The 26,798-nt window shown below is 41.8% G+C and overlaps 2 protein-coding genes across 4 annotated transcripts in view; both read left to right on the forward strand.

The window, feature by feature from the left end:
• Window positions 1–14,817, forward strand: part of nbeal2 (neurobeachin-like 2) — a 33,908-nt gene extending 19,091 nt beyond the window's left edge. For 2 of the 3 annotated variants that reach the window (XM_039806944.1, XM_039806942.1), the window contains 30 exons: window positions 151–239; window positions 384–1,082; window positions 1,210–1,394; window positions 1,589–1,745; window positions 3,224–3,367; window positions 4,391–4,714; window positions 5,789–5,938; window positions 6,056–6,213; window positions 6,395–6,519; window positions 6,611–6,728; window positions 6,943–7,100; window positions 7,188–7,321; window positions 7,413–7,520; window positions 7,615–7,710; window positions 7,842–7,966; window positions 8,132–8,272; window positions 8,360–8,490; window positions 8,620–8,729; window positions 8,850–8,967; window positions 9,150–9,247; window positions 9,352–9,465; window positions 9,548–9,634; window positions 9,740–9,849; window positions 10,545–10,717; window positions 10,805–10,899; window positions 11,024–11,140; window positions 11,985–12,146; window positions 12,238–12,386; window positions 12,503–12,638; window positions 12,855–14,817. In XM_039806944.1, coding sequence (XP_039662878.1) covers window positions 151–239; window positions 384–1,082; window positions 1,210–1,394; window positions 1,589–1,745; window positions 3,224–3,367; window positions 4,391–4,714; window positions 5,789–5,938; window positions 6,056–6,213; window positions 6,395–6,519; window positions 6,611–6,728; window positions 6,943–7,100; window positions 7,188–7,321; window positions 7,413–7,520; window positions 7,615–7,710; window positions 7,842–7,966; window positions 8,132–8,272; window positions 8,360–8,490; window positions 8,620–8,729; window positions 8,850–8,967; window positions 9,150–9,247; window positions 9,352–9,465; window positions 9,548–9,634; window positions 9,740–9,849; window positions 10,545–10,717; window positions 10,805–10,899; window positions 11,024–11,140; window positions 11,985–12,146; window positions 12,238–12,386; window positions 12,503–12,638; window positions 12,855–12,962 — 4,619 coding nt within the window. In that variant the 3' untranslated portion in view covers window positions 12,963–14,817. The remainder of the gene's footprint in view (window positions 1–150; window positions 240–383; window positions 1,083–1,209; window positions 1,395–1,588; window positions 1,746–3,223; window positions 3,368–4,390; window positions 4,715–5,788; window positions 5,939–6,055; window positions 6,214–6,394; window positions 6,520–6,610; window positions 6,729–6,942; window positions 7,101–7,187; window positions 7,322–7,412; window positions 7,521–7,614; window positions 7,711–7,841; window positions 7,967–8,131; window positions 8,273–8,359; window positions 8,491–8,619; window positions 8,730–8,849; window positions 8,968–9,149; window positions 9,248–9,351; window positions 9,466–9,547; window positions 9,635–9,739; window positions 9,850–10,544; window positions 10,718–10,804; window positions 10,900–11,023; window positions 11,141–11,984; window positions 12,147–12,237; window positions 12,387–12,502; window positions 12,639–12,854) is intronic. The other variant, XM_039806943.1, reaches the window with a different exon arrangement.
• A 2,981-nt stretch (window positions 14,818–17,798) lies between these two features.
• Window positions 17,799–26,754, forward strand: nradd (neurotrophin receptor associated death domain). The gene is made up of 6 exons (XM_039806948.1): window positions 17,799–18,249; window positions 22,139–22,271; window positions 22,457–22,813; window positions 23,901–24,111; window positions 24,240–24,382; window positions 24,900–26,754. The coding sequence occupies exons 1-6, from the start codon at window positions 18,211–18,213 to the stop codon at window positions 25,211–25,213; spliced, it is 1,197 nt and encodes a 398-aa protein (XP_039662882.1). The 5' UTR covers window positions 17,799–18,210; the 3' UTR covers window positions 25,214–26,754.
• Window positions 26,755–26,798: the final 44 nt, after the last annotated feature.

The following is a 26,798-nucleotide window of genomic DNA, read 5'->3' on the forward strand; positions in this document are numbered from 1 at the left end:
AAATACAGAAATCTTAGCCAGTATTGTTCTGATTTTGGAAGATAATAAGTGAGTTTATGAAGGATCCTAGTATTGATAGCAGAAAGCTGATTAAAAAAAATAGATTCCCATGGCCTTTAAAATTAAATAAAATGTGCTACTTTCCCACAGATGCCACCCCTAACTTCAGAGACCTCCTGGCTGTGGTCGGTCTGTCCCATCGAGCTGAGCTCACTGTCCGCTTAGACATCTGCCGCAAGGTCAGTCTGCTGGCTTCATTTATACTCTGCTAAAACTACCACAGTCAACTTTAGAGTGTACACGTTTCATCCCTAAGCACATTTATCATCATCTCCGTAATGAAAACGTAAGACTTCCTCTGTCCCTCTCTGATATTACCCCAGCTCTTTCATCTGATCTACTCCAATGATGATTATGTGAAGCAGCTTGCTAGGCAGCCCGGCTGGCAGGATGTTTTGACTAAGCTCTATGTGAAAGAGTGCTACGAGTCCCACGCTGCCAGCATTGCAGGCTCCAGCACCAACAGCTCCTTCGAGCCAATCTACCGGCCGCCACTGTGCAGGGATAAGGCTCTGGTTATAGAGGACGCACACACAGACATCTTCCTGAGCTACCGCACCTCGCAGGACCTCGAGAATGAGGAAGAGGTTGAAGGTGGCCCACGGGACATCTCAGAGGGATTCTCTGATTTGTCCCAGTCACCTCCAAGTGGAGGTGGTAAAAACTTCACTGGCTCCCTCCATTTTAAGTCGTTTGATTCAGTGGACCAGGAGAGTCACTCATCCTCCGTCTCCAATGCGGTTGATATCACCTCATCTCGTCCCGACGAGGAGGGGAGAGACTACCAGCCCCTCTCCCCCTTTGGTAGCCCCTTTGATTTGGAGCTAGGGGGCATTGGAGATACTGGCCCACACACTCCTGCAGGTAGTCTGACAAACACGCCATCTCCTCTAGAGCACGGAAAACCTTTTCCACCTGCCAGACCTAGGAAGAGCTCCAGTTTGTCCAACGTGCTGGATGATACCAGCTATGGGACAGACCCTCCAACTGGAGACACAATCTCCAATACGTCCAACCCACAGGTATGGCTGCCTCCTCAGCTCAAATATTACTGATACATCAAGCCTATTATTAGTCTTTTTTTATGAGCCTTTATTGTCTTAGGTCTTTTGTGTAAGGATTTGGGACTGAGTGTTGTTTGCGTTACAGCAGACCCCGGAGGAGGAGCTGTGCAACCTGCTAACCAACATTGTCTTCTCCGTGCTGTGGAGCGGCAGCGGGGCGGAGGTGGTGGAGGATGTGGTGTGGAGAGGGAGAGGGCAGGTCTTTTCTGTTCTCACCAAACTGGGCTCCTCTTGCCAACTGGTCCGCCCTCCCGATGACATCAAACGCAGGTCAGTGACAGTGATTCACATTTACTTCCCCTCCAAGAACAAGCACGCTGCATTGGCAGTGAAGCTGTTCTGCAATGGAAAAACAAATTGAACCACACCTTCAGCTTTGCCACCTTTTGTCTAAATATCCAGAAATGTTATTGCGTCACACTGTGGCGATGTATTCATAGTCTGTTTTCCACGCTGTGTGCCAGTCTGTTGGAGATGATGCTGGAGTCGTCTCTGTCAGACCTGAGGGACGCCCAGGGAGTGTCTCTGCCTTTCTGTCCCAGTCTGGTTCGGCTCCTCAGGCTGTTGCAGGACTTCCTGTTTGCTGAGGGGACAGACAACAACACCCTGTGGAGTGAAAAGGTATATCACATATCCCACCTAAAACATATGGACCACTGACATATATTCTGTTTGGGCTTTGGTTAGTTTCATGGCTATCAACTGTCTCTCTTGATAAAGGTTGGATGACTTTGAATACACAAGGGACAATGATGGAAATAAGCCCTTTATCCCTGATAAAGTCTGATATTATATCTTACTTATTCTTACTTACTACTATATAAGAGTATTGTCAATAAACCAAACCAAACCAAAACCAACAATGATATTCCAGTAGCCCAAATGATATTCCTTGTAGCCCAAATAATAACATAAAATATCACATTTCACTTGAAATTACTTACTCATCCGTGCTTTAAGCTTACAACCTTTTCTTGTCCGCTAAGTGCAGCAAGTGGATGATCAAAAACAGGCTATGATGCAACTCCAGTATATGAAATATATATATATATATATATATATATATATATATATATATATATATATATTATTTATTTATTTATTTATATATATATATATATATATATATATATATATATATTTGTAAATCAGATATCTCAAAAGAGAGAAAAGTTTGAGTTAATAGTTGACACCACCATAAAGCAGCAGAGAAAAAATGTAAAAGAGGTCATATGCAAAAATCATTATTTAAACTTATTTTGAGAAATACACTTTTTTGCTGCATTAGATGAAAAGAATGATACAACTCTCATGTCTTAATGAGAGCAACCTCAGTGCCTGCTCCCTGCCAAGAAATAGTCCAGCACATACAACCCTGTGAGCTTTAGAGGTGCTGGTAGGCCTGTTTTGTTTCCAGCTTTTACGTTAGGCTAAGCTAACTGGCTGCTGGTTATAGCCTTATATTTACCTTATAGACATGAGAGTGGTATCAATCTTCTTATCTAACTCTAAGCAAGAAAGCGCATCTCCAAAAATCTTGAAATATTCCTTTCAATTTGGATAAGGCAGTGAATCACAAACCTTCACCATGTTGGGTAAACTTCAGGCCTTGAGTTTAGCTTACATTAGCAAGACAGAAGCAGTCAGTGGAGTACTAACAGTAGGAGATTACTACATACCAGTGCAAGGCAGGCTGCATGTTTGCTTTCTATAAATACTCAACACCAGTGGAATATAGATTACTGATGAATTACAAATGGTCAGTCCAGTCAGAGCAACAGTACACTTCAATCTCTTCTTGCCAATAAACAATGCAGCAGATTTCTGACGATTTAATGATATTAAAGACATCAGAGACTTAAGTCAAACATTAAACAAAACATGGGCAGCTGGGTGTGGTTGGATGTTCCTGCCCTATCTTAATGGAAAGTGGAGCATCATGTTTGGGTGTAGGTAGCATCTGAATCACCTTTTTAAATGCAGGTTTAGCTGTATATAATAAACTGAATAGGTTTAGGTTGTCGTGGATTCTGCAAGGTGTGGAAACAGGTCTAGCCTTTTTGTTGAGTCCTTTGTTGCTGGTTGTTGTTGTATTGCAGATCTTTGAGGGGGTGGTGAACCTGCTGGACAAGTTGCAGGCCTGGCATAGCACCCCTGGCAGCCCTGGGAACAACGAATTGAAGGAAATGGCCCAGATTGGCCTGCGTATCATCACCGGATATATAAAACAGCAGCACTCACAGGTCAGCTGCACCCACAACTTGTCCTGTCCATCACCCAGCCAGCACACCAACCATAAATGTAAAATGTTTCTCACTGTACATGTCTTTCACAACCCACACACCTGTGCGATTTTACTTTGCAGAAAATAAATGTAAAGGGGTTTACACAGTCTTTATTTAACTTGATAAGCAAACTCCGATAAAGCCAGTTTATAAATACCAGGCCTTCTATGGGTTTCTTTCCTAAGGCATTGCAGTCATTCCTCTTAGGGAGTGTTCTGTATGAAAGGGCAGCTCCCCTCAGAGTTATGACTGCTGCTGCTCTCGCTGTAAGATTTTGGGATAGAGCGAGCTGTCATAAATGAACTGACCATAAGGCTTTCCATCAGATAGTGCTGGTTGTGTTCATCTCCAATGAAGTACAACTCCCTCTTAAGCAATTTGTTTTTCACAGTATCATGTTTGGAATAAATTACCCTAATTGATCCCTGACATCACAGCTGCGGGAAAATAAAATAAGCCTGGAGCTACTTAAGTTGAGTGAATATACAAATTAAAATACACATAACGTGTAAAGAACTGTAAACATAAAAAATATCTCTACCTCAACAAAAAACATCAGTAAAATACTGCTTGTAGATGAATGCATCAGTATTAACAAGTCAATAATACAGTCACAGGGGCCATTTTCCTGCATGAGTACTTTTATTTCTGAGCTATGATTTATTTCTTTAAGCACATTTTGTTGATCATACATCTGTGCTTTGACTTAAGTATAATTTTTAAATGCAGAACTTTTACTTGTATTGGAGTATTTCTACAATGTGTTTTTGTTACTTTTACCTAAGTAAAGGATTTGCATACTTCTTCCACCACTAATTTAAGTCCCCCTTGACAAAGACGTCCTCTCATGAGGAGTGTAGATCTGGAAAACTAAGCAAACACCATCACGTATACGTTTATTTATTATATCCTTTTATGAACTGTATGCATAGGCTCTCAGTAAGAAGCACAGCAAATGATTTGCCCCTTGACCCTCTTCAGGTGTGTGTGATGGCCTATGTGAAGCTCCACAGCCTTCTCCAGACAGTGCTGTGTCTGAGCTGGGAGGAGGTGTGCTTCCTGCTGGGGCAGCTGGGCGCCCCCCTGTGGCCAGAAGGTGCAATGGAAGGCACCAACAGTGTGCAGGCAGAAACTTTCTCCCAGCTTGTGCCCATCGTGCGTACGCTGCTCGACCAGCATGCAGACCCCATCACCCTCCAAAACCTACTGCCCAACCTGCCCATCACCAACGGCAGCACCACCTTCGCCCAGGACCTCAAGGCTTACTGTCACACATTGGAGTGGCAGGGTTTTTTCCAGCAGCAGGTCAGTGTTTTGCACTTAAAATATATGCTATTTATTTTTTTGAGCCTCCTATCCAGTCTTTGGTAAGACTAATCAGGTATAATCAATCATCCTCTCTGAGATACTGCTGGCTCTGTTCTTTGTCACATTAGTGTACATTCAGGATTTTCGCAATCTTGCCTCTTGGTCAGACTGTTTACCTGGTGGGTGGCTGAGAAATCTAATCCAAATTTGCTGCTAACACAAGTTTAAAAAGTAGAAAACACAAACCTTAACTCCCTAAAGTGCTTTCTAGCTTAACCCTCAGTGTATTTTAGGCAGAGATCAGTTTATGCTCAAACTTGAAGCTAGTGCCAGACACGCTCACCACTAGCTAAGATGAGGATTTATCATTGCTCTGTATGACAGTGCACGTTCATAAATCTTTTTTGTTTAGATTACTTTTGTATACAGATACCACAATATAATAGCCAGAGTGGCATAACTTTGGCTGCCATGACAGTTTTGAAACTTGGCCCTGGCTGATTTCACAAGCACGTATGTCTAATGTGTGTATGTGTTTGCAGTTTAGCCTATGTATTTGTTTTAAATGAATGTATAGGGTTTTTCTATGTTTTTGTATGTTTATATAACTCAATATTTTTAGCATGAAGTGGTAAGGCAGTAAGAGGAAAGAAGAAAGCTGAGTTTAAACATCTCTAATACAATAAATACCGTAAATAAGGGAAACTATTAAAGAAATGGGGGCTAGTGTATTTGCAGTCCTGTCTCTCTTTGTACAATGAGAATTATCCTGTTTTATGCATTTAACATGCAGTATTCTTCCTTTAGGAAATGTATGAGTTATCATATTAAAAAATAAAAAAGGTCAAATTATGGCTTATGGGAAACTTTGAAGTGTAAGCCCATTATCCTAGTTATATTTTTAGTTAATTCTTTATAATAGTTTTTTACTTACATAATAAAGGTTTGTTGGTTTGTGGTTAGCCTGATGTTGACACAAAGGTTTGTTTACTTTTTTGAGTTGTCCCTGAGTTGACATTTGTGTAGCTGTTTGTCTGCATTAATGTCCCCCTTCTGAAAATCCCCTTCCAGGTTCAGGCCACCATGGAGCAGTATGAGCTGGAAACGTTTGGGAGGAGCCATGACATCATGTCCAATTTCTGGAATTCCTGCTTCGATGCCCTGATGAGTACAGCCTTAAAACGGGACAAAGACAGATCAGACAGCAAGTCCAAATTTCAGGTTATAAAACTTCCAAGCTTCATGCAACAAACACTGTCATGTAACAGCTGATTAAAAGGCAAAGTTAAACTTTTCACCTTACTGATCTGACATTTGTGTCTGTTTGTGTGAAAGCAGGAAGTGATCGTGGACCCCTACCTGAAGCGAGCCAGAAGTGAGAACAACAGGTACCACAGTTTGCAGAAGCAGAGCTCCAGCCAGCAGGGGGTGGTGTGGCAGCACTGGAAAGCTCTCCGCAGGCTTTTGACCAGTGAGAGAGGAGCATGGGCCAACAAGTATGACAACCTCTGACATTTAATCAACATTTTGACTTAAAATCTCTGACCAAGTAGATTGAAGAAAACATGTAATTCAGCATGAGAGAAAAACATGTATCTGTAAATTTACTGTCCTTTCGCTCTTCCTTGCTGCACAGAATGTGCTAAATTGTAATTTTTCTTTGCCTTATTTTGCCAGAGTTCAACCAGAGGTAAAATGGAAATTGTCCAATGCAGAGACTTATTCAAAGATGCGTCTTAAACTTGTACCCAACTACAACTATGATCCTCACATTGAGGCCAGTGCCCTGAGGGACAACATGGGTATGTCACTGAGTATAATCATATGAACCTTGCTTATTGTCATGTAAGCAATATACCGTAAAGTTTCACTAAAGATGTTGTTCTTTTTCAGGGGCTGACAGCCCACGTAGCTCTGAACCCCTCCCGCTGGCTGTTGCAAAGGAAGCAAAAGTTAGCGACATGGAGGATGATCAGTTAGGAGACGAAGACGTCGTCTTTTTGGATAACAAGTGAGTCCTCAATTCAAAAACACAAAGATGACACAAAGATGTGAAGATGTGCCATGGGCCAGGCACATCGGTTTTGGCACATCGGTTTTGAAACACAAAATTTCACCGAACAGGCTTAAAAATATATGAAAAGCCGTTGAATAGTATGTCCCTGTGAGTGTTCATAAGCAGTGCAATGTAGTGTAAAGGTTTAACCTTTTTACCATGCTGTCAGGGTGGAGGGAGAAGATGAGAACCAGAAAGAAAAACTGGTTCTGTCTGAAGACTGTGAGCTCATCACCATCGTGGCAGTTGTTCCGGGTCGTCTGGAGGTTACCACGCACCATCTGTACTTCTATGATGGAAGCAGTGAGAAAGAAGAGACAGAGGAAGGTAAGATTATATGGTGAACATTACAGCTAACTTTTTAAATGCTCTTCAAAGGGCCCTTCCAGAAGTAAATAATATCTGTGTCTTCAGGAATCGGGTTTGATTTCAAGAGACCTCTGTCTCAGCTCAGAGAAGTGCATTTGAGGCGCTACAACCTGCGGCGATCTGCACTGGAGCTGTTCTTCATAGACCAGGCTCATTACTTCATCAACTTCAGGAAGAAGGTGATGCTCAGATCCAATATAACTCCTGATGAATGAAAAAGAAATTAGAATGAAATAGATGTTTTAAAATAATTCATGTCTGCACTCTCAGGTACGAAACAAAGTGTACTCTAGGATACTTGGACTGCGGCCTCCGAACCTGTTTTACTTTGGCTCTCGCTCCCCCCAAGAGCTACTGAAGGCATCTGGACTTACACAGGTTATTATTTAATTCAGTTCCCTCTATGAAGTGTTATTATAATCTGAATTTTGCTTATTGTGTTGGACCAATCTGATGTTGATGTGTTGAACAGAAATGGGTGTGCAGAGAAATCTCCAATTTTGAGTACTTGATGCAACTGAACACCATTTCTGGACGCACTTACAACGACCTGTCACAGTATCCTGTGGTGAGTACACTCCACCTCCCCTGACAGTGTGCACTACCTATATTTATGTGTATTTCTGTTGTTACTAAAGCTGATGCACTTACAGTGTGAGGAAACATCATGTTGCACTTGTGGTTTTTGTTTCTCTTCAGTTCCCCTGGATCTTGTGTGACTATACCTCTCCCACTCTCAATCTGGAGGACCCGTTAGTTTTCCGAGACTTGTCCAAACCCATAGGTGTGGTCAACTCCCGCCATGCGCAGAATGTCAGAGAAAAGTAAGTGGTTATATGACAATGCGCTTTTGGTTGTATTAAAGGGGTTGCAGATCAGTAGCCAACCGAGGATGCATACTTTTTAGATAGGAGGAGCTAAAACATGCAAAACCATCAGTTTTCTGCTTTAATCAATGAGCATTTTATTTTCCTTCATTTTGTCATTAGGTATGAGAGCTTTGAGGACCCAACTGGCACCATCGACAAATTTCACTATGGCACACACTACTCTAATGCAGCAGGAGTCATGCACTACATGATCCGCATGGAGCCGTTCACAACTCTGCATATCCAGCTGCAGAGCGGCAGGTGGGGACGCTGACTAGTGTATTATATTTCGTTATATTCCCTGCTATTCTGCAGTCTCTGTATATGTCTACTGTATATGTCGTTTAGGTTTGACTGCGCAGACCGACAGTTCCACTCGGTGGCAGCAGCCTGGCAGGCTCGCATGGAGAGTCCAGCTGACGTGAAAGAGCTCATCCCGGAGTTCTTCTACTTCCCAGAATTCCTGCAGAACATGAACGGTGAGAAAGACTGAACCGTTGGGCCGATTGAAAGCTTGAAAGCAAATTGATCTGCTTCGTTTTGTTGTGAGATGTTGATATACAAATATTTGTTTAATGAAAGATCTTAACGCAGAATTATTGTTGTAGGCTTCAACCTGGGACAGTTGCAGATATCTCAGGACCCATTGACAGATGTTCTGCTGCCTCGTTGGGCCACATCAAGAGAAGACTTCATCAAGCAACACAAGAAAGCCCTGGTGAGCCTACACAAACAAGTCTTAAAACTTAGACAGCCTGTTAATCGTGCATTAGTTTTCTAACACACTGTATTAAAACAACTATCCAAGATGACAACAACTTGTATCTTGAACATCTAGGAATGTGAGCATGTGTCCAGTCACCTCCATGAGTGGATTGACCTCATCTTTGGTTACAAGCAGAGAGGCGAGGAGGCAGTGAACGCCCTCAATGTCTTCTACTACTGCACGTATGAGGGTAAGGCAAAAGTGAAAACTCTTTCTCGCTAGTGATCCATGGAGCCTGCTAATTCTGCGAGGATTTGTGAAGTTGTTTGCTCCTGATGTCCCATATTTCCCTTCAGTCTCTTGACACATGAACGGTGTTTTTTGTGTTCTTGTGTGAGACTCATTCTTGCTTCTTGTTTGGCTCTCATGTAGGTGCAGTAGATCTGGATGCAATTGCCAACGAGACGGAGCGTAAGGCCCTGGAAGGCATCATCAGCAACTTTGGACAGACTCCCTGTCAGCTCCTTAAGGTACAACTCCCAGACTAATTCACGTCCTTGATTATCAACAAAAAGCTGTTAAGTTCTGTTTAGAAAGTGTCCATTTTATATATCACATTCCTATCTCGAACCAGGAACCGCATCCTCCTCGTATGTCAGCTGAGAACGCAGTTAGGCGGCAGGCCCGCCTGGACACTCTGCCCCTGAATATCTTTGAGCAGCTCAACAAACTCCGGCCATTTGTGGAGGTGGGTTCTCTCATTATTCCTCTAAATCAAAAACTCATATTGTGTTGGTGTGTATGTATGTATTATCATGTGTGTGCCTCAGGTGGTAAGCGATGGCCTTCCGCTGGTCCAGGCAGTGGTACCAAAGAGCCAGAATCGCTCCTTCATCATCCAGGGCTCAGATATACTGGTAAGGATCAGTCGTTCACACGGGCCCACATGTAAAACTTAACACAGTCACAACAATTAACACATTCATTTAACATTTTTGTATCATGGCACTTTTTCTCTACAGGTGACTGTGAGTTCAAACGGGTTGATAGGGACACACAGCTGGCTGCCATATGACAAAAACATCGCCAACTACTTCACCTTCACTAAGGACCCCACCATGACTAATCCCAAGTGAGTGCCCTCAGAAGAAAAAGCCTATGTGAAGCCCATATTTAAGTTTTTGTGGTTTACGCAATCAAGCAACATCTAAAATGACTAACTGCTAAAAAAGCAGTAACAAGTTTATCTGTACTTTGTTTAAAAATTAATTATTGCACTTATTTGATGGATGTTATTTTTTACTCAGAAATCCTCAACTGGGCTGCCCAGATAGCTCAGTTGGTAGAGCGGGCGCCCATATATAGAGGTTTACTCCTCAACACAGTGGGTTCGACTCTGACCTGCGGCCCTTTGCTGCATGTCATTCCCCCCCTCTATCCTCTTTCATGTCTCCAGCTGTCCTGTCAAATAAAGGCCACCAAAATAATAAAACTCAACCGGGTCAGTGAAAAAAAACTCACTTCACATCATTTTAAAAGATGCATAAAACATTCCTGATAGTTGAATGGAAGCGTAACATCTGTTTTAATGAAATGCAATTTGGTTTAATGGATCTTTTTCTAAACTGACCTTGAACGTGAATCACATAAACGCAAAATAAATCAGGATAAGAACCATCTGAACACTGGATCTAACGCAGGTTGTAATTTGCAGATGTCATGACAGTTTAATGTGCCGATTATAAATCTCCGCCACGTTTAGGCCACAGCTCACTCGCGCTTCTTGTTTCTACCTTTTGATCATTCCAACTTGGCTTTGTTGTGCAGAACGCAGCGTTTCTTGAGCGGACCTTTCTCTCCCGGGGTGGAGATCAATGCTCAGGTGCTCGTGGTGTCCAACGACGGCCGCCTGCTGTTCAGTGGAGGAAACTGGGACTGCAGTCTCCGTGTCACCCAACTGGGGAAGGGCAAGCTGGTGGGCAGGATCTGCCGGCACATTGGTGAGCTCTTATTGACGTTTTTCTAACTTATAACATGCTTTGTTTCGATGTTACATATTTATTTGTATTATTGTGTGTTCCACAAAGACGTTGTTACGTGCTTGGCTTTGGATCTCTGTGGCATCTACCTCATCTCTGGTTCAAGGGACACATCCTGTATAGTGTGGCAGGTTCTACAGCAGGTAAACATCTTCAAATCTGTCTTCATCTAGGCTCACTCACATGCTTGTACACATGTGCATGATTATAAAGCTGAGGTCAAAGTTGTGGCTTCACATATGGATTCTCCTTTTTTTCACCCTGCAGGGTGGCTTCTCCAGCGGCCTTTCTCCTCGGCCAGTGCAGATTCTTGGGGGACATGACCAGGAGGTCACCTGCGTGGCCATCAGCACCGAACTGGACATGGCTGTCTCAGGGTCGAAGGTCAGCGATTTCACATTCTATCATTCTATATTCTAACATTCTAACAGTTATAAGTAACAAAGTAATAATGTCAACTGATGGTTATTTTTGGGAGAAATGTTCATTTATTTTAACATACTTCAATAATCCCGTAAGGGAAATTGTAAATTATAAATTTTTTTTTTTCTATCTGACCAGCTGTCCAAATATTACAACAATGAAAGGCAAGGAAAAGCTGTAAATTCTCACATTTGAGAAGCTGCAAAAGTGTTTTTTTACGTATTAATAGATTATTAAAATAGGTGCACGGTAATTTTCTCTTGATCAAATAATTAATGAATTGACTAATCTTTTCCACTTTATAATAAACTATTATGTAAGAAGACTTTTTTAAATTAAATTTTCTCTCTCATATTGCTTGAGATCTGTATACTTGTGCAGGTGTGAAAAATGCTGTTCACCCTAAATAACCACAATATGCTTGAAAACTACTTGAATGTTCTTCAACCAAATGTGATGTGGCTCGGAAGCCAATGTAACCGTTTCAGTTTCAACTGACACTTCATTTGAGCTATTCATGTGCTCCTAAATTAAATTAGAGAATATACATGGTACATACAAATCCATTATGCCTGGCTGTAATAGTAAGGGCTTTACATTGATCTATTAGGACTCTCCATTGCCAAAAGTTGCAGCATGACATGTTGCCAAACTCCAAGAAACTAGCAACTTGTAAGTCCATATGACTTTGGTATGCATTGTGAAACTAAAAAGAAAACGTTCACAAGAATGCATAAAAACACGTAGAGAATGGTTAGCATTGCGTCTTAACTGACCATCGCATGCTGTGTTCACTGTGTGTCAGGATGGGACTGTGATCGTGCACACTGTCCGACGAGGCCAATTCCTGCGAACGCTGCGGCCTCCTGGTGATAGCTGTGTACCCGCCCAAATCTCTGGGCTCCAGGTGGGCCTGGAAGGCCACATTGTGGTACAGACCTCGCAGGACGAACGATTAAACAGAAAGGTACTTACGATACATTGTATATACAAACACGCACTTAAACAAGTTTCTCAACCTGTTAACGCCATTACTAAAATTCTGCTTAATCCTACAGGGCAAGTACTCCATTCATGTTTACTCAGTAAACTGTTGTCTGATGTCCTCCTTCACCATGGAGGAGCAGGTGACTGCCCTCCACCTGGTGTCTGAACACCTCATCCTGGGGACTGCAAAGGGCAGCCTCCACATACGAGATTTATGCAGGTAAAGTTTTAAGTTCTTTATCGTGCTACTAATTTGCAGCATGTGTAGTAACGTTAAGTGTAAAGTTTAGTTCTTCAGTTTAGTTCTTCCTTCTAACTCTCTTTTCTGTTTGACAGCCTGGATGCTCTGGTAACGCCCCTGGCCTTGAAGGTTCCTGTGAGAAGTGTGTCTGTCACCAAAGAGTGCAGCCACATCCTAGTGGGACTAGAGGACGGGAAGCTAATTGTGGTGGGGGCAGGGAAGCCAGAGGAGGTGAGAAGCAGGACATCAAGTGATTGTGAGATGTGAGAGTGGGGTGGCAGTGTATGTTTGTATGTGTGAGTGTTGTGAAGAGGAGGAGGTGGGGTAATCATATGCTAAGTGCTTGTTGGAAACCAGGTTTTTCACATGATAATTGGGCGTCTTTAGTCTAACATCTCCGTTTTAGCCCTTAAGTAAAGATTAACATGTTTCTGCTCTTGTTCTCAGGTTCGCTCAGGACAATTCTCTCGTCGCCTGTGGGGCTCCACACGCCGCATCTCTCAGGTGTCCTCAGGTGAAACCGAGTATAATCCCACTGAGAATGCTGGCAAATGAGATGAGCAATGGTGGAGGAACTCTTAAGGACTCTGTAGGCTGCAGATACCTGCACCGCCAAGATGCTCGCTAGACTCAACAAGGCCTTTGTTCCCTTTACAAGCTGGTCTTCCTCAGCCACTGATCTCTCTGAGAGAGCAACGATACACTGTGCACTTTTTTATTCTCAAATTATTTGATATTTTTATTGCATATTTTTATTTGCAGTTGTGTACTGTTTTTAATCAGCATCATTCCAAAGAGTGGCCTTGTTTTTGTGGATGGAGAAGAGCTCGTTGTTTGAGGTTGTGTGAAATGCTGTTGAACTGTATGTACAATAAGTCAGATTTCAGGGATGTGACTCGTGCTGATGCACATGCAGCCTTAGACACAGACAGAAATAATGCTGTGAACTCTCCAGGCTCCATGCTTTCTTGTCAGAGAGGAGCTGTGATCTCTGTGCTGTTGAATTGTTCTGGCAATGGCACCTTCTTAAAACTCCTGAAAACTTGAAAACTTCTGTAGATGTTGCTAGAGATTTCAACATTGCAATACTGGTAAATACCACATGGGGGTAAAAGAAAGATACGAGGGTTAACTGATCACTATAGTGAACCAATGCTGTATTTGGATCTTTAGTGGTCAACATTAGGATTTGCTGATCTTTGCAGCAGAAGTGCACCGCAACACCACAGTCTATAATCCTGCATTCCATTCGGCTCTAAGCAATTTAAAGCTGTTACAATTAAAGCAATAAGTGCTTTAATGGTCAAGTATGTGAATATATTCACTGTTTTTATCATGACTGTGGAGCTTGGATGCAATAAAACTCAAGAGGAGTGCCTCCTATTGCCTTACACTGAATGAAGTAAAGACCTTTCCAAATGTGTCTGTACTATGACTATTAATATCCCTGTTTTATTTCATCTGAAAAGTAAAAGTAGTTATTTTAGCTTGTGTCTTGAGCCATGTATAAACACTGAATTGTCAGGCTGTACCCCTGCTGATCTGATTTAAACACACCTTACTACTCTACTGTGACTCAGATGTGGATAAGATGTTGTTAATGAACTCAGTAAACTGTTGGCTGGATGCACATAGTTGCCTGTCTGTACTGGTATTGTAATGTTTATGGAGCGCAGAAAAACATCTGAAGACATGATGACTCTGAAACACGTGATCATAAAAGTACATGAGTGAGTGTCAGAGGAATTCACTTCCTGCCAGCTTCTTTTACTGGGGTTTGAACAAAGTAGTTGTTATGCAGTGTAATGACGGGACAGACACAAAGGGAGCTATTTGGGCAAATGCAATACCCATAACATGGTGCACACAAATGACCTAGTCTTTGTAAGTGATGCTCAGAATAACCTTACTAAGTGTGAGCAAGTATAAAACAAACTATATTTGTTTACTTATCAGTTCATACACAAAGTCAATACAATCAAATTTCACAACTGTAAGATGAGATGTCTGTGAACATAAAGGATTGTTTGCAGCTTTTCAAGTATACATTTGATCATCTAGTATATCTATTGTGAATACTGATATCAATTCATGTAACGCTGCTCTGGTTTTCTCTAAATGTTATGAATGTAATATTTCCCTTTATTAATCAATGGAGCTCAGAATGGAGGCTTCCTTTCAGCATTGGGTCTTTTTACAATCACAGTCCTCTATCAAAAAGTAGGTTTAAGTCATGATGTATATGATGTTTTTAATATTTTTTGTTGTTTAAATGTCCTGATTTAGATTCAAACTGATCCAACAAAAAACCTTAAGTGAAGGTCAGCACTGCCTTGAATTTGGATAATTATTTAGCTTTTGTATTGTTCTTGGAAGATGTTGAAAATACACTTTACCTTTTAAAAATCAAGCAGCCTGGGCTCATTGTAACTTAAACATAAACATGTGATTGTCTGTATGTCTGTTTTCCCTCTGTTACTATCTGTAGTCATATTCAGTCTCTGAAAATTCTCCTAATAAGGCCAATAATTGTGACTGGAATCGTCTTTTCTGTGAACCACTGCCCATATCCTGAGGATGATTGCCCATTACTAAAAAATGAGCTCTGATTATGTGTGTGAACCACAGCAGGAAGGAAAGTGATCCACTGCCACAACATAGATCATCCAGCTCCTCTACTGTAATCCCAGCCTTGCATGCGTCTGTGATGTTAACCCTATTTGAGTTGAAAAGGTCACAGTGAGCAACGGCCCATTTATTTGAAGAGGATACTTTGATCTCCTGGTGGGCCGAACATCCTGTCGGCCTCCCCATAAACACCTCCGGGGGTACAATTCAGAGGGGTGGGGAGGGGTGAGGTGGGTGATAAAAACAGACCTGTAGCCCCCCCCCCAGTCAAATACAAGCCACAGAATAGTGAATAAGGGAAGTGGAGTAGGAGGGTGAAGAGGGACGCAGTCACTCTGATGTGGCTCCATTGACAATGGTGGGAGGGGTTGACACCTCGCTCTCGGTTATTGGCAGAATCTCCCACTGACCTCTCCAGACCTGAGGGCAGGCTGAGGGGATGGATGTCGTGAAATGCTGCAATTTTGGTGTTGTTCAAGTTCCTGCCAAGAACCGGAAAAACCCTCCAAAAACCCTCCCCCCTCTCCTTCTCCTTTCTCTTATCTCCCTTCTGGTCCATTTCTCCTCTGCCTGTGGACCCAAAGACCATGCTTTTATAGCTGCCTTATCATTCCCACCCATGTATGACCACAGAGGAACTCGGCCCTAAGATAAAGAGTCTGCGGCCCAACTGCAAGATTATGTAGACAAGTCAAGCGTAAAGAAGTGAGGGGAACTGTTTATTTGTCTGATTTCTAATACACTTGTTTGTTTTACCATTCATTTAATGTTTTCTCTAATGCACTGCAAACTAAATCTCTATCTTACCAAGTTTTTCCTAAAAGCAATTTTTTTCTTAAAACATGAAAAGAATTACCAGTTTAATAAGATTACTTCAACATGCTGCCAATAAATAAACACCCGCTTGAAGCAAGACAGAATAGAAAATTGCTGCACTAGAATTTCGAAAAGGTAAGCTTGATTCTAAAAGAAATCTTGAAACAAGTTGGTTTGTATTGAAAACATGTCAAATAAGATATTTCAAAACCCAACAACAGACAAAAACTACTTGGCAAGATGGACACGGTTACAGTTCATTGAAGCAAATCTAATAAATGATCAAATAGACACTTTTCACTTGGGAAGTGTCAGTGTGGATGACAGCCATGCATGCTCACTTTTAATGAAGCACAAACTGACAATCAAAATTAAGTAAGTAGAGGTTTTTGTCTATCTGTGGGCATGAATGAGAGAAACTGAAATATGGCTTGAAGTTTTATCAGAGCAGGAAGATCCTCTCTGTCTCTTCTCATCTCTCAGCAGGCTTTGAAGTGCAAGTAGTATTGTGTCTGAGAGATCTCTCCATTTGTTTTCCTCTGAAGTCTCCAGGCCCCCCTGCCATGCATTCACTAGAATTTACAAGGTGTGTAATTTACCCTGCGTTGGTTTTCTAATCTTTTGAATTGCTAAGATCAAACACGTGCTTCTTCTTAAGAGCATCTTGTTTGATTCACATGCTCTCTTTTGTTCCTGATAACAACTGATCACATCTCTATGTAAGTATCTCTGCAGGGTTGTAAAATGGTGTCATGTGAAAGAGCTCCATTTAATAAGGTTTTATCCCAGGATCAACATATGGTTTTTTTCAATTCACTATTCAATATGTGGCGAATGTTGTGGGAATATAGTTGAGAGTGTAACCCATAATATTAAAAGCTGTTTTTACATGTGTGGTTGCTAATAATTAGAAACATATATAGTTATTCCAAATTGTATAATTGTATTATACATCTGAACTTGTGTGTCCTCTAACAGGACACCTTGCCCTCTCAGTGGTCAGCCAGTGGTCAACCAGTGGTGGAAGAAGTACTCAGACCTTTCACTCAAGTAAAGGTAGCAATATCACAGTGTAGAAATACTTTGTTACACATAAAAGTCATGCATTCAAAGTGCTACTTGAGTAAAAGTACTAAGTATCAACATACAAATATATTTAAAGTACCAAAAGTAAAAGAACTCATTATGCAGAATAGTCCATTTCAGAATGATGTATATTACATTACCATTAACTAATTCATATAATGCCGGGTAGTTTAATCTATACAAATACATCATAATTCATTTTTTGATTATATAAGTAATACGTACAATAAATAATGATATCTGCATCCTGAATGTAGTGGTGTAGTGTAAAGTAGAATAGAATGAAATTACTCAAGTAAAGTATAAGTATCTCAAAATTGTACTTAAGTGCAATACTTGAGTAAACGTAGGCTACTTAATTACTTTACACCACTGCCAGCAACAATTATGCCATACTATTATGACTCAAAAGCTATGTTTTGTATGTTAAGTCTTAATTTGTAAAGTAATTCGTAAAGGTGGTAATTATACAAAATAATAAACTATATAAAAAGAGCAATACTCAAGTAAAGTACAAGTACCTACCAACCTACCTACATTAGTACCTTGTACTTGTGTACAGTACTTAAGTAAATATACTTAGTTACATTCCACCACTGATCTCTGGTCTGTTGGCTATTTATTCATGTATTTATTTAATTTCATAATGTTCCATTAACTCATTTAATATTGAACACGTTGGGCCTCCATATATTACTGCTTGGTAGTATTTTCATATTTGTTGATTGCACCCACATACTAACAATAAACTCTCAGTAATGTCAGACTTTATTGCAGATCTTCTATTACATTGCCGTTCCCAACAGCGCGTCGCAGGGATGCAGCCAATCACGAAGCCCCATTGAAAGCTGAGAGATGGGAGGAGAAAGGCCCAGGAGAGCTTGCAGGAGCTTTTCCTGCCTCATCTGTTGCAAAGCTGCGGGAGAGGTGGCATCCCGTGCATCCTGCCAGCTGAAACAGAAGAAACTTTGTGTTGGCTGTACACAGTATCAGCAGGGAATGCATTGAAATAAGCAAATGGAAGAATCAGCACGCGTTTTGAAGCCGCTTTCTCGTGCGTACCAACATTTCATTACGGGACTATGAGCAAACTTTTCCAGTTTGTGGAACCAGCGCGTTTTATGAGAAGTTGTTTTTTTTAAGTGTCACATTTAAATTTAGCGGACTGAACGTTTTAATGACACTTTTTGTGCGATTATTGAGGACTGCAGACTGAAAAAAGACGCACCAATCTGTCCGCTCGAGGTCGAGGAGGATTGTGGAGACTGCAGACATGAGACCGTTTGTCATCTGCGTGCTTCTGCTGTTAAAAGTAAGCAACAGTTAACACATATTTCTACTACTCAAACGCCTTTAAAATCTGCTGATTTCTTATTTCGCACTCTCATCATCATAACATCATAATAGCAGCCATTGTAAGCTTCAACCACCGAGTTCAGTCTTGCACCATTGTTCCCAAAGGAAATCTGTTTTACACCACAGAGCCATATTTCATTAAGGCTGTCACACGGCTCCTGTTGCTGAATATGCTTGTTGTCACTCTGTAGTTGGCAAATAACAGTGGGAAGCGTGAGACAAGACATCAGATGAAATAGCATCCTGTCTTTATGTTAAAGTCTCTCATAACTAAACAAAAGTGAAGTCCAACTACTTCTCAAGTTGCTATGATGCTGCTTGTCTTGTACTGTGGCCTACCTACTGCACATCTACACAAGCTGATGTAGACTTTCACAAAACATGCGGGAAAAATGTGCAGGGAGAATGAGCCAAACAACTTGGAAATATCAGACAGAACATAACACAGGAGCACACGATTAACCAAGATAATGCACCTACACAGTGATACATTATGTATTTTATGAACAAATTATAGTTTCAGTTGTGTTTGATAGCATATTATTAAGCCAGGATTAGTGTGAAAAGAAGGCGCATGCCTCCACAGTTACATACAATAGTTTGACACTCATCTATCTCAAAAAGCCCATGGGGCTTGTAGTCCTGTCTGGACACGCTCCTCACAAAGCACTTTTGTTAGATCAAAGTATTCACATAAAACTTCAACTCTTAAAATGATGTGTATCTCTTTTCTGAGAAAAGGGTGCAATATCAATAAGGATTCTTTATGCAATCTAAGACGTCATTTCTCAAAACAAACACAGTGACTTTATATGTTTAAGTAGCCCACTGCAAATCTGTCCTGCTGGCAAATTATTATTTTCTTTCTTTCTGGGAAACTTAGTGCAGAAGTCGATTGTATCTTACAGTATGTGAGCACACTCTTCATGATATTCTACTGTTAATTGAAAGGCTCATATTGCCTGTACTATACTGTACATGTTGCCATGTTTGTTGCTTCGACAATTTCTGGTGAAAATGTGGCCTAGCATTCAGTATGGGTCTGGATATCCGGAGCAAAGCAATTATCACAATTTTCTCCCAGTTTGTGGTGTGTGTGTGTAGGGTGGTGGGGTGGGGTGGGGGTGGGGGGTAGTTTAGCTTGTTACCACAGTCATTTGAATTTCCATAGAGCAGTTAGACAGATTTCTTTGGTGGGCAGACTTCAGGATCAACTCTTTGGTGTAAATTGAAAATCAGTAGATTAAAGGTTAACAGATCACTGTGTGCTGTCGTGTTTGATTCAAGATCATAGTAAGCTTTCTGCCTAAAAAAAAAAGAGAAATCTGTGTCCTTTAATTTGTCCCTTATGCTCCCTGTATACTAATGACAGTAATCAGTACGGATGGGATGTGCAGCCTTGACAACTTTCCCTCAGCTGTCTGCTGAAAGACCTCTGTCTTTTGCCGACACAGCCCAGATTGTGAAGGCTCATGGGGTCATTGTCTTCACAGGGAGAGAGCATCCTTTTGTGTGTTTATTTACACGCAGATTAGATTAACTGTGGAAACTCCAGCCTATGCGCTTCAAAAGTGGCCTCACTTCAAAAGGGCACAGAAAATGTTTCAGGCACAGAGAAGGCTGAAAGTGTGTGTGTGTGTGTGTGTGTGTGTGTGTGTGTGTGTGTGTGTGTGTGTGTGTGTGTGTGTGCCTGCATGTGATCCGCGTTGACTGAGTGACTCCGGCAGCCGTGGAGTTGAGAGCCCCATTGAAAGCAGTGCTCCTCGGTGGTCTGTCTGTTCTCACTGGGGAATCCCTTCAGATTGCAGCTTCTTACCTAAATGGAAAAAGCAACTGCAGCCCCCTTCCCTTCAGACTTTCTGCCCCCAAGTCAACAAGATAAGACTGAAAACTCTTTGGTGCATGCAAATTCATCTTTGCTTTGAAATTGGATATGACACCAAAGTAGGATATTGTTGATTTATGTATCACTGAAGTAACTTATTATTTTTTTTTTTTTTAAGTAAAACCTCAAAAAGCATAAAAGATAGGAAGCATTAACATGTTTTCTTATGAGGTCTCTCGTGATAATTTAGTTTGAAATCATACAGTGTAAACTTCATTGTTTCATTGAAGTATAATAAATATTAATTGCACACCGACATATGTACTCATACCAATAAACATTAGGTGGTATCCATACATAGTTCTATGTCATACTGTACAGTAGATAATGACTTAGTCATACGTCTACTGATCCCACTCGTCTCTAGTGGGGCATGGACTAAATATTTCTTTGTACAATGAGCACCAGTGGATGAAGTGTCAAGCCTTTGGCAGTTCCTGCTCTCCAGGCAGGCTTACAGAGTTACAACAGCCCAGACTCACACCAGGCTCTGTGAAATGACAGAAATCCAAGCTGGAGGTAAAAATAAAACAGAGCCACTGTCACCAAATATTTATCAAAGCATAGATCCAGGGCTAAGAGGTTAGCTAGTGTTAGCAGAGGAGCTCCATCTGTCACAATGAGAGAGGAACAACCAGAGTTAGCAGGACGCCTTCGTGCTAAAAGTGATTATGGTCCAGGCTCAGTCACAGTCTGCCGACTCCAAACATCCTACTGGTTCCTGCCTGGCCTGCTGGATCCTACCACCACCCTAATACCTTTGATCTGGGATCTGTGGCTGGTGCTCAGATATCATCAGGCGACTCTGTAAGCACTGCAGTAATACTGGCTGTTGTTTTTGGACCGAGGCAAGCCCCGTTTCAAAGCAGTTTCTCCTCTATCGTCAGCATGGATCGTTTCAGTGTTTTGCGAGTGGGGGCATGGCATGGTGTGTTTGTGGTGGGCTTTTTGTTGGAGGCTCTACAGGTTTGCACACGTTGCCTGTGTTTGTTGGCAGACTTCAGAGACAAAGAGAGGCATCCGTGGGGTTGTTTAGCTGTTACTTTTCCCCTTTGCAGGAGGTGAGTTGTTAGACATCTGTTTGCTCTTCTCAGCCCCCAGGCGGAGTAGGCCAATCTCCCTTAAATGTGTGCATGTTTAAGATGCCGCTGTTCAGAGCCTGGAGAAGGGGAGTTAGTGAAATTCTGACCTTCATAGACACACCTGCGACTTCAAAGCCCCCCTCCCCCCCTCACCCAAACAGACACTTGCATCCTGGGCAGCATTGGTTAACTGACACCCTTGCCTGGGGCTGGAACCGTCTCCTTTACATACTCCCCCCCTCCCCCCCTCCTTTCTGATGCCAAGAAATACACACACACACACACACACACACACTGATTTGGAATGAGTGGGAGGGCGGAAGCTCCTTTTACTTCTTCCTTCCTCCTTTTCTCAGTTTTTTCCTTCACCCCTTTATGTCTTATTCTTTCCAATGGTCTAAAGCCATCTGATTAAAGCCAGCCACTCCTGACAGGCACCAGCCCTGCTGCACAGGCCGTTAGGAATGTCTGATCTATCCCTCATGTCATAACTCAAGCTGGGCTCTCCATTAAACACTTTCAGATAAGACTCAGAGCACTTTAAGGGTGAAAACTGAGGCAGATAGAAAGATAAAAAAAAGGGCAATTTTCAGTTCACCCAGTTTCCCACTTCTTTAATTGCACAAGGGTGGGATGTGTGTGCGTGTGCATGTGCATGTGCGTGTGCGTGTGTGTGTGTGTGTGTGTGTGTGTGTGATTTTCTTCCAACATGTGGTGTAAAGCAGGAAACTCCTTGGTCAAAGAAAAAACCCTTTCTTTTGTTTTAAGTTGAATATAAACCCTGTGACTTCTGATTCTAAATGGCCTGAGACATAAGAGAGTATTTGTTTAGTAACACAGTGGTGGTATTTTGTCTAACTGTCAATTATTTACTTTAGGTTACTCTTGGACATGCCTGTGACAGCAGCCAATTCACTGAATCAGGGCAGTGTTGCAGTCGGTGTCGTGCTGGCTTCAGAGTGGAGGTACAGTGTGGGAAAGAGGATACCAAGTGCACACCATGCCCAAAGGGTAAGCAATTATATTCTAATGTCACTCCACCAATGTGGAATATGTTTTACCTGCCGTATCGTTATCTCTGTCATCTGTTTAAGAGGAATGATTTAAACGGCACCACTTCTCATCATTGCCACTAATATTTGTGAGAGAAACACAGTTTCTCCAGACTGACACTTATTTTGTTATGTGTTTCCAAGGAACGTTTTCCTCATCTGAAAACCCTGACGCTTGCCTTCCCTGTGCAAAGTGCCCACCCGGTGTTCCCATGATTGCTTCTTGCTCTGCCAGTCAAGACACACAATGTGAATGTGACAACGGCTTCTTCTTTTTGAGCACCTACGGCAAGTGTGTGCCTTGCTCCAAATGTACTCGTAGTGGCGAGGGTGTTGTCCGGGAGTGTGGCCCACAGGGAGACACACAGTGCCAGATCTGCGGCCCAGGAACATTTTCTGAGGAGCGCATTAGCACCAAACCCTGCCAGGCCTGTACCCAGTGCTCTGACAGCGAGGTGGAGATCCGACACTGCATGCCCAACTCTGACACACTCTGCATGGGTGAGTTGAAAGGAAGCGTTAGACAGATAAAATACATTGGATTTTTTAATACAAGTCTGGTGACATTCTATATTTGTCTTATTGTCAACAAATCCCATGACACAAGACAACAATAAATTGATGCTATTAAGTAAGAAGTATCCTCTGTATAGCCAAAGCCTGATATAGTTTATGTATTTGTGCCATAGACCTCCATTGTTGTCCAAAAACTATGCAGGATTGGAAAATAATCCCCAACCAACACAATGTACTCCTGTTTGAGTAACCTTTGCTAAAAACTACAGTCTCTGCTGCTTTTGTAAATTACTTAAAAAAAAAAGTGACTTTGTGACAAGTTTTTAAAAATATCTGTCTTCAGTAGGAACGAATGGGCTGCCACAGACAGAGTAAGGAAATTGGAAAGTATCGAAAGTATTGTTGATTTTGGTCTTTAATGTGATTTTCCAGCCTTAACCCTTAAAGATCGAATGCAGGGAAAGGCAGCAATAGTACAAGCTAAAAAGATGAAAGAATGAGCTAAAGCGAGTGGGAGGGTCTTTGAGAATACAAGGACATGTGTTGAACACCTGCATCCACACCTCTGAACACTCTGTAACACTCTGAGCTGAGAAACATGAGTAGTGAAAAAGAGCTCACTTAAGTGCTGTAATCCCATTGGTATGAGCTTGACAGGTCTTTAGGTTAACTGCCCCCAAGAACCTGAAGGCCAAGGAAGGCTGCTGACCCTGACAACTAGTCTGCTTGCTCCCAAATGGCTACACTCGCTCTCCAGGAGTAAGGTCATCTGTACACACTTTGGGTCCATATGTCATGACCCTTTGACCCCCAAGAGGTGAGCACAATACCGTGCAGCATTTGATCCTAAAATAGGCAGACCGCAGGAGGGAGTGCAAGGCTGGAAACAGGGGCAATGAAAGGTTTCAAAACCCCAGGGGACCGGGATGACTGAGGCTATCATTACATCAGGCGTACAGGCTTTTCTGTGTCATTATTTCAGGCTCTAATTTATGCAGCCCAAATGTGGTTCTGATGTGCATATGCAAGAATAAAGTCCCTCACACATATCTCCCTTCCTCAATCTCAATAGATAAGAAGCTGCACATTCTGTCTCGTCCTGCTGTGGGTGGGTCTGATGCTTCTCGCTGGCCAGGTGTTGAGGATGGGGAGACCAGTCCTGCGCCTGCTGGAACACCTAAGTTCACCCCGCAGGATGATGGAGGCAGCAACAACATTCTAGCCTATGTGTCTGTTCTTGCTGCCGTGGTCCTGGGTCTGCTTATTTATGTGGCTTATAAATGGTGAGTTTTCACTAGGGATGGGTCCTGGTCCTTAAATGGATGTTATAAAGATAATAAGATTGGCTTTGAGATAAAAATAGCTCACTGTGGGGAGGTTAACTGACAGTATTTTCTTCTGCTCATCTCAGCTGGAGATCATGTAAACAGAAAAGGGCTCTTTCTAAGGCCCGTGCAGCTGAGTTGGGAGCATCTCCAGAGGGAGAAAAGCTCCAAAGTGACAGCGGTGTTTTTCTGGACTCTCACAGCCTACAAGACAACCAGCCCAGCAAAGGTGTGGTATTCACAGTCCTCGTTTATAAAACTTCAAATGCGTGGGACTTTCTAAAATAAAGGATTGTATTAGAGAAAGGAAAAATCACTTCCAGACAGAACACTATTTTCCTCCATCTTCTCTTAAAGGTACCCTGTGGAGTATTTGCCCACTAGCAGCGCTTTAGAGCAGTGTTTTTGTTAGTGGGTCTCCGATTTGTTTTTTGTATCTTATGCAAACGCGCAAAGATGCCCTTGTACGTGCTTTCCTGACGCCATCTCTAGGGCATTCCAGTCATTTGACAAACGGTGGCAGTAATGCACCATGAAACGTTGTGTGTGACAAAGCACTGAAGAGGAAGACTGCGAGCTAGTGAATATGGATGTAAACAATGCATGTTAAACTTGGTATTTCTAAAAAGAACTATTGTTAGATTAAATTTGGAAAATCACAACCATTACTACCGTTACAATTATTGAAAATTGTTTTCAAGTACAAATAGCCAAACAGTAAGCTAACTTTGTTTGTGTTTCCACAGGTACTAAGAGGGACAGCAAGCAGGACAATCGTCTGTACATCAACCTACCCCCCCACAGACAGGAAGAGGTGGAGCGCCTCCTGCAGGAGGGAGGGGGCCGGGGCTGGAGGCAGCTGGGTGCAGCGCTGGGCTATGAGCCTGAACAGCTGGACCTGTTTGGGCGTGGAGAAGCCCCCGCTCACACGCTCCTCTCTAACTGGGCCCAGAAAGAAGGCTCCACTCTGGGACTGCTGTGTTCTGCACTGGCCCGCATTGAGAGGCCTGACATGGTAACAGCTCTTAACTGCCCCACGCAGGGTGTTTCTTTGGTCTGACGTCTCCTCAAACACACGTATGACACTAACAGACTCAAGTGGAGAACTTTCACTGAAATGACAAGGAAGGCACTCTGATATGAACACCTCTGACTGTTGGAGGCTGTCACTGATGGTTCTGATTACTTCTAATTTAGTTTTATATTTGTGTATCACTTTCTTCTGTCCCAGTTTATGTCACCATTTGATTTTACATGGATCCAACTGCAATGTGTCTGTTATCGCTACAGAACAAATTACCACTTTACCAGTGGAAATGAAAACTTAAGTATGTTGCAAACTCTCATTGCCACTACTGAGGGAACAACATTTTTAGTTAGCTGGTTCAGACCATGGACACTGTAGAAAACTAGTCATATTGGATTAGAACTACAATGACCCTCACAAACAATAAGTACAATGTTGTTTACATGCACACACATCCTGGTTACTCTGCGTATTCGGTCAGTGGCAGGAAACACAATAATGTCTTTACTGTACACGTGTGGTTTATTCTATAAACCACAGTTTACATGTTATTTGGACAGTAATCAGATTTATCCCCTGCCCCCTCTAAAAAAATGTCAGCCCTCCATGTGTTGTAAACAAATACAGCTTAGATCATCATGTTTATAGTCTAGCTAGCCTTGTTTTATGAATCACAACTTTAGCAACCTCTTTGGTACTGCAGTTGATTTTTTGCCAGAAGGAGACGGTTTCTTCCAGCAACACTGATGATGCGACTTTCCCCATTTGGAAACATTTCCATGCACATGTACACGCCCAAAAAGAGAAGAAAACTCCAAGAAATCCATTGAAGGGTTTACATGGCCAAGTGATCAACCTTCCCGATGATGCTTGCAGTTGCTAAGAAGACTTCATCTAATGTGTAGATGGGAACTGCGCACTCAAATTTTTTAAGTCTGTTGCCTTATTCTGTTGTTTTTTTTCTACTACTTTTTCAGCTGCAGGCTCAATATAGCCTTGGTATTTATTCACACTGAGGGTTTATATTATGCACATGCATGCATTCAAATCTCATCAGAAAACACAAAATTAAACATTCTGTGAAATATAAAAAACATCTTTCGTAGCTCTTCCTAATAATCATCTATGATTATAAATATCTTAAATATTGATTCGTTTTGATAAATCATGGCTCAAAGTGAGATTATTTTTGAACTGTGAAGACTGAAGAAAAGGAATAGAAATTATCTATTCTCCTTGCATTCATAATACACAGCTTCATTTTTGTCACATTGATTTCTCACATTAGACACAGAAAAAAAAATCAAAAGACACTGTTAACATCAATGCTCGTGTCCAGGTCGCCATCTTGCTTTTGTATTTATTTCATCACCATTTCAAGTATAAAATTAAATCAAATCTATAAAAACTTTGGACATGTGCAGTGTCCTAGTTACACTGTGTGATGGCCTCAGATGGTTTGATATGTTTTAACGCCAGCCATGTATGGTTTTGTGTATATATTTCCTAATAGTATGTCTCAATGTGTTTTTGTAAGAGTTTTATTGATTTAATAAATAACTTTGATAAGCCAATGCTCTTTTGTTGTAACAGAAGGACCTGATACTTAAGTCTTTAT

Source organism: Perca fluviatilis, chromosome 7, assembly GCF_010015445.1.
Source record: "Perca fluviatilis chromosome 7, GENO_Pfluv_1.0, whole genome shotgun sequence".
NCBI lineage: Eukaryota > Metazoa > Chordata > Actinopteri > Perciformes > Percidae > Perca > Perca fluviatilis.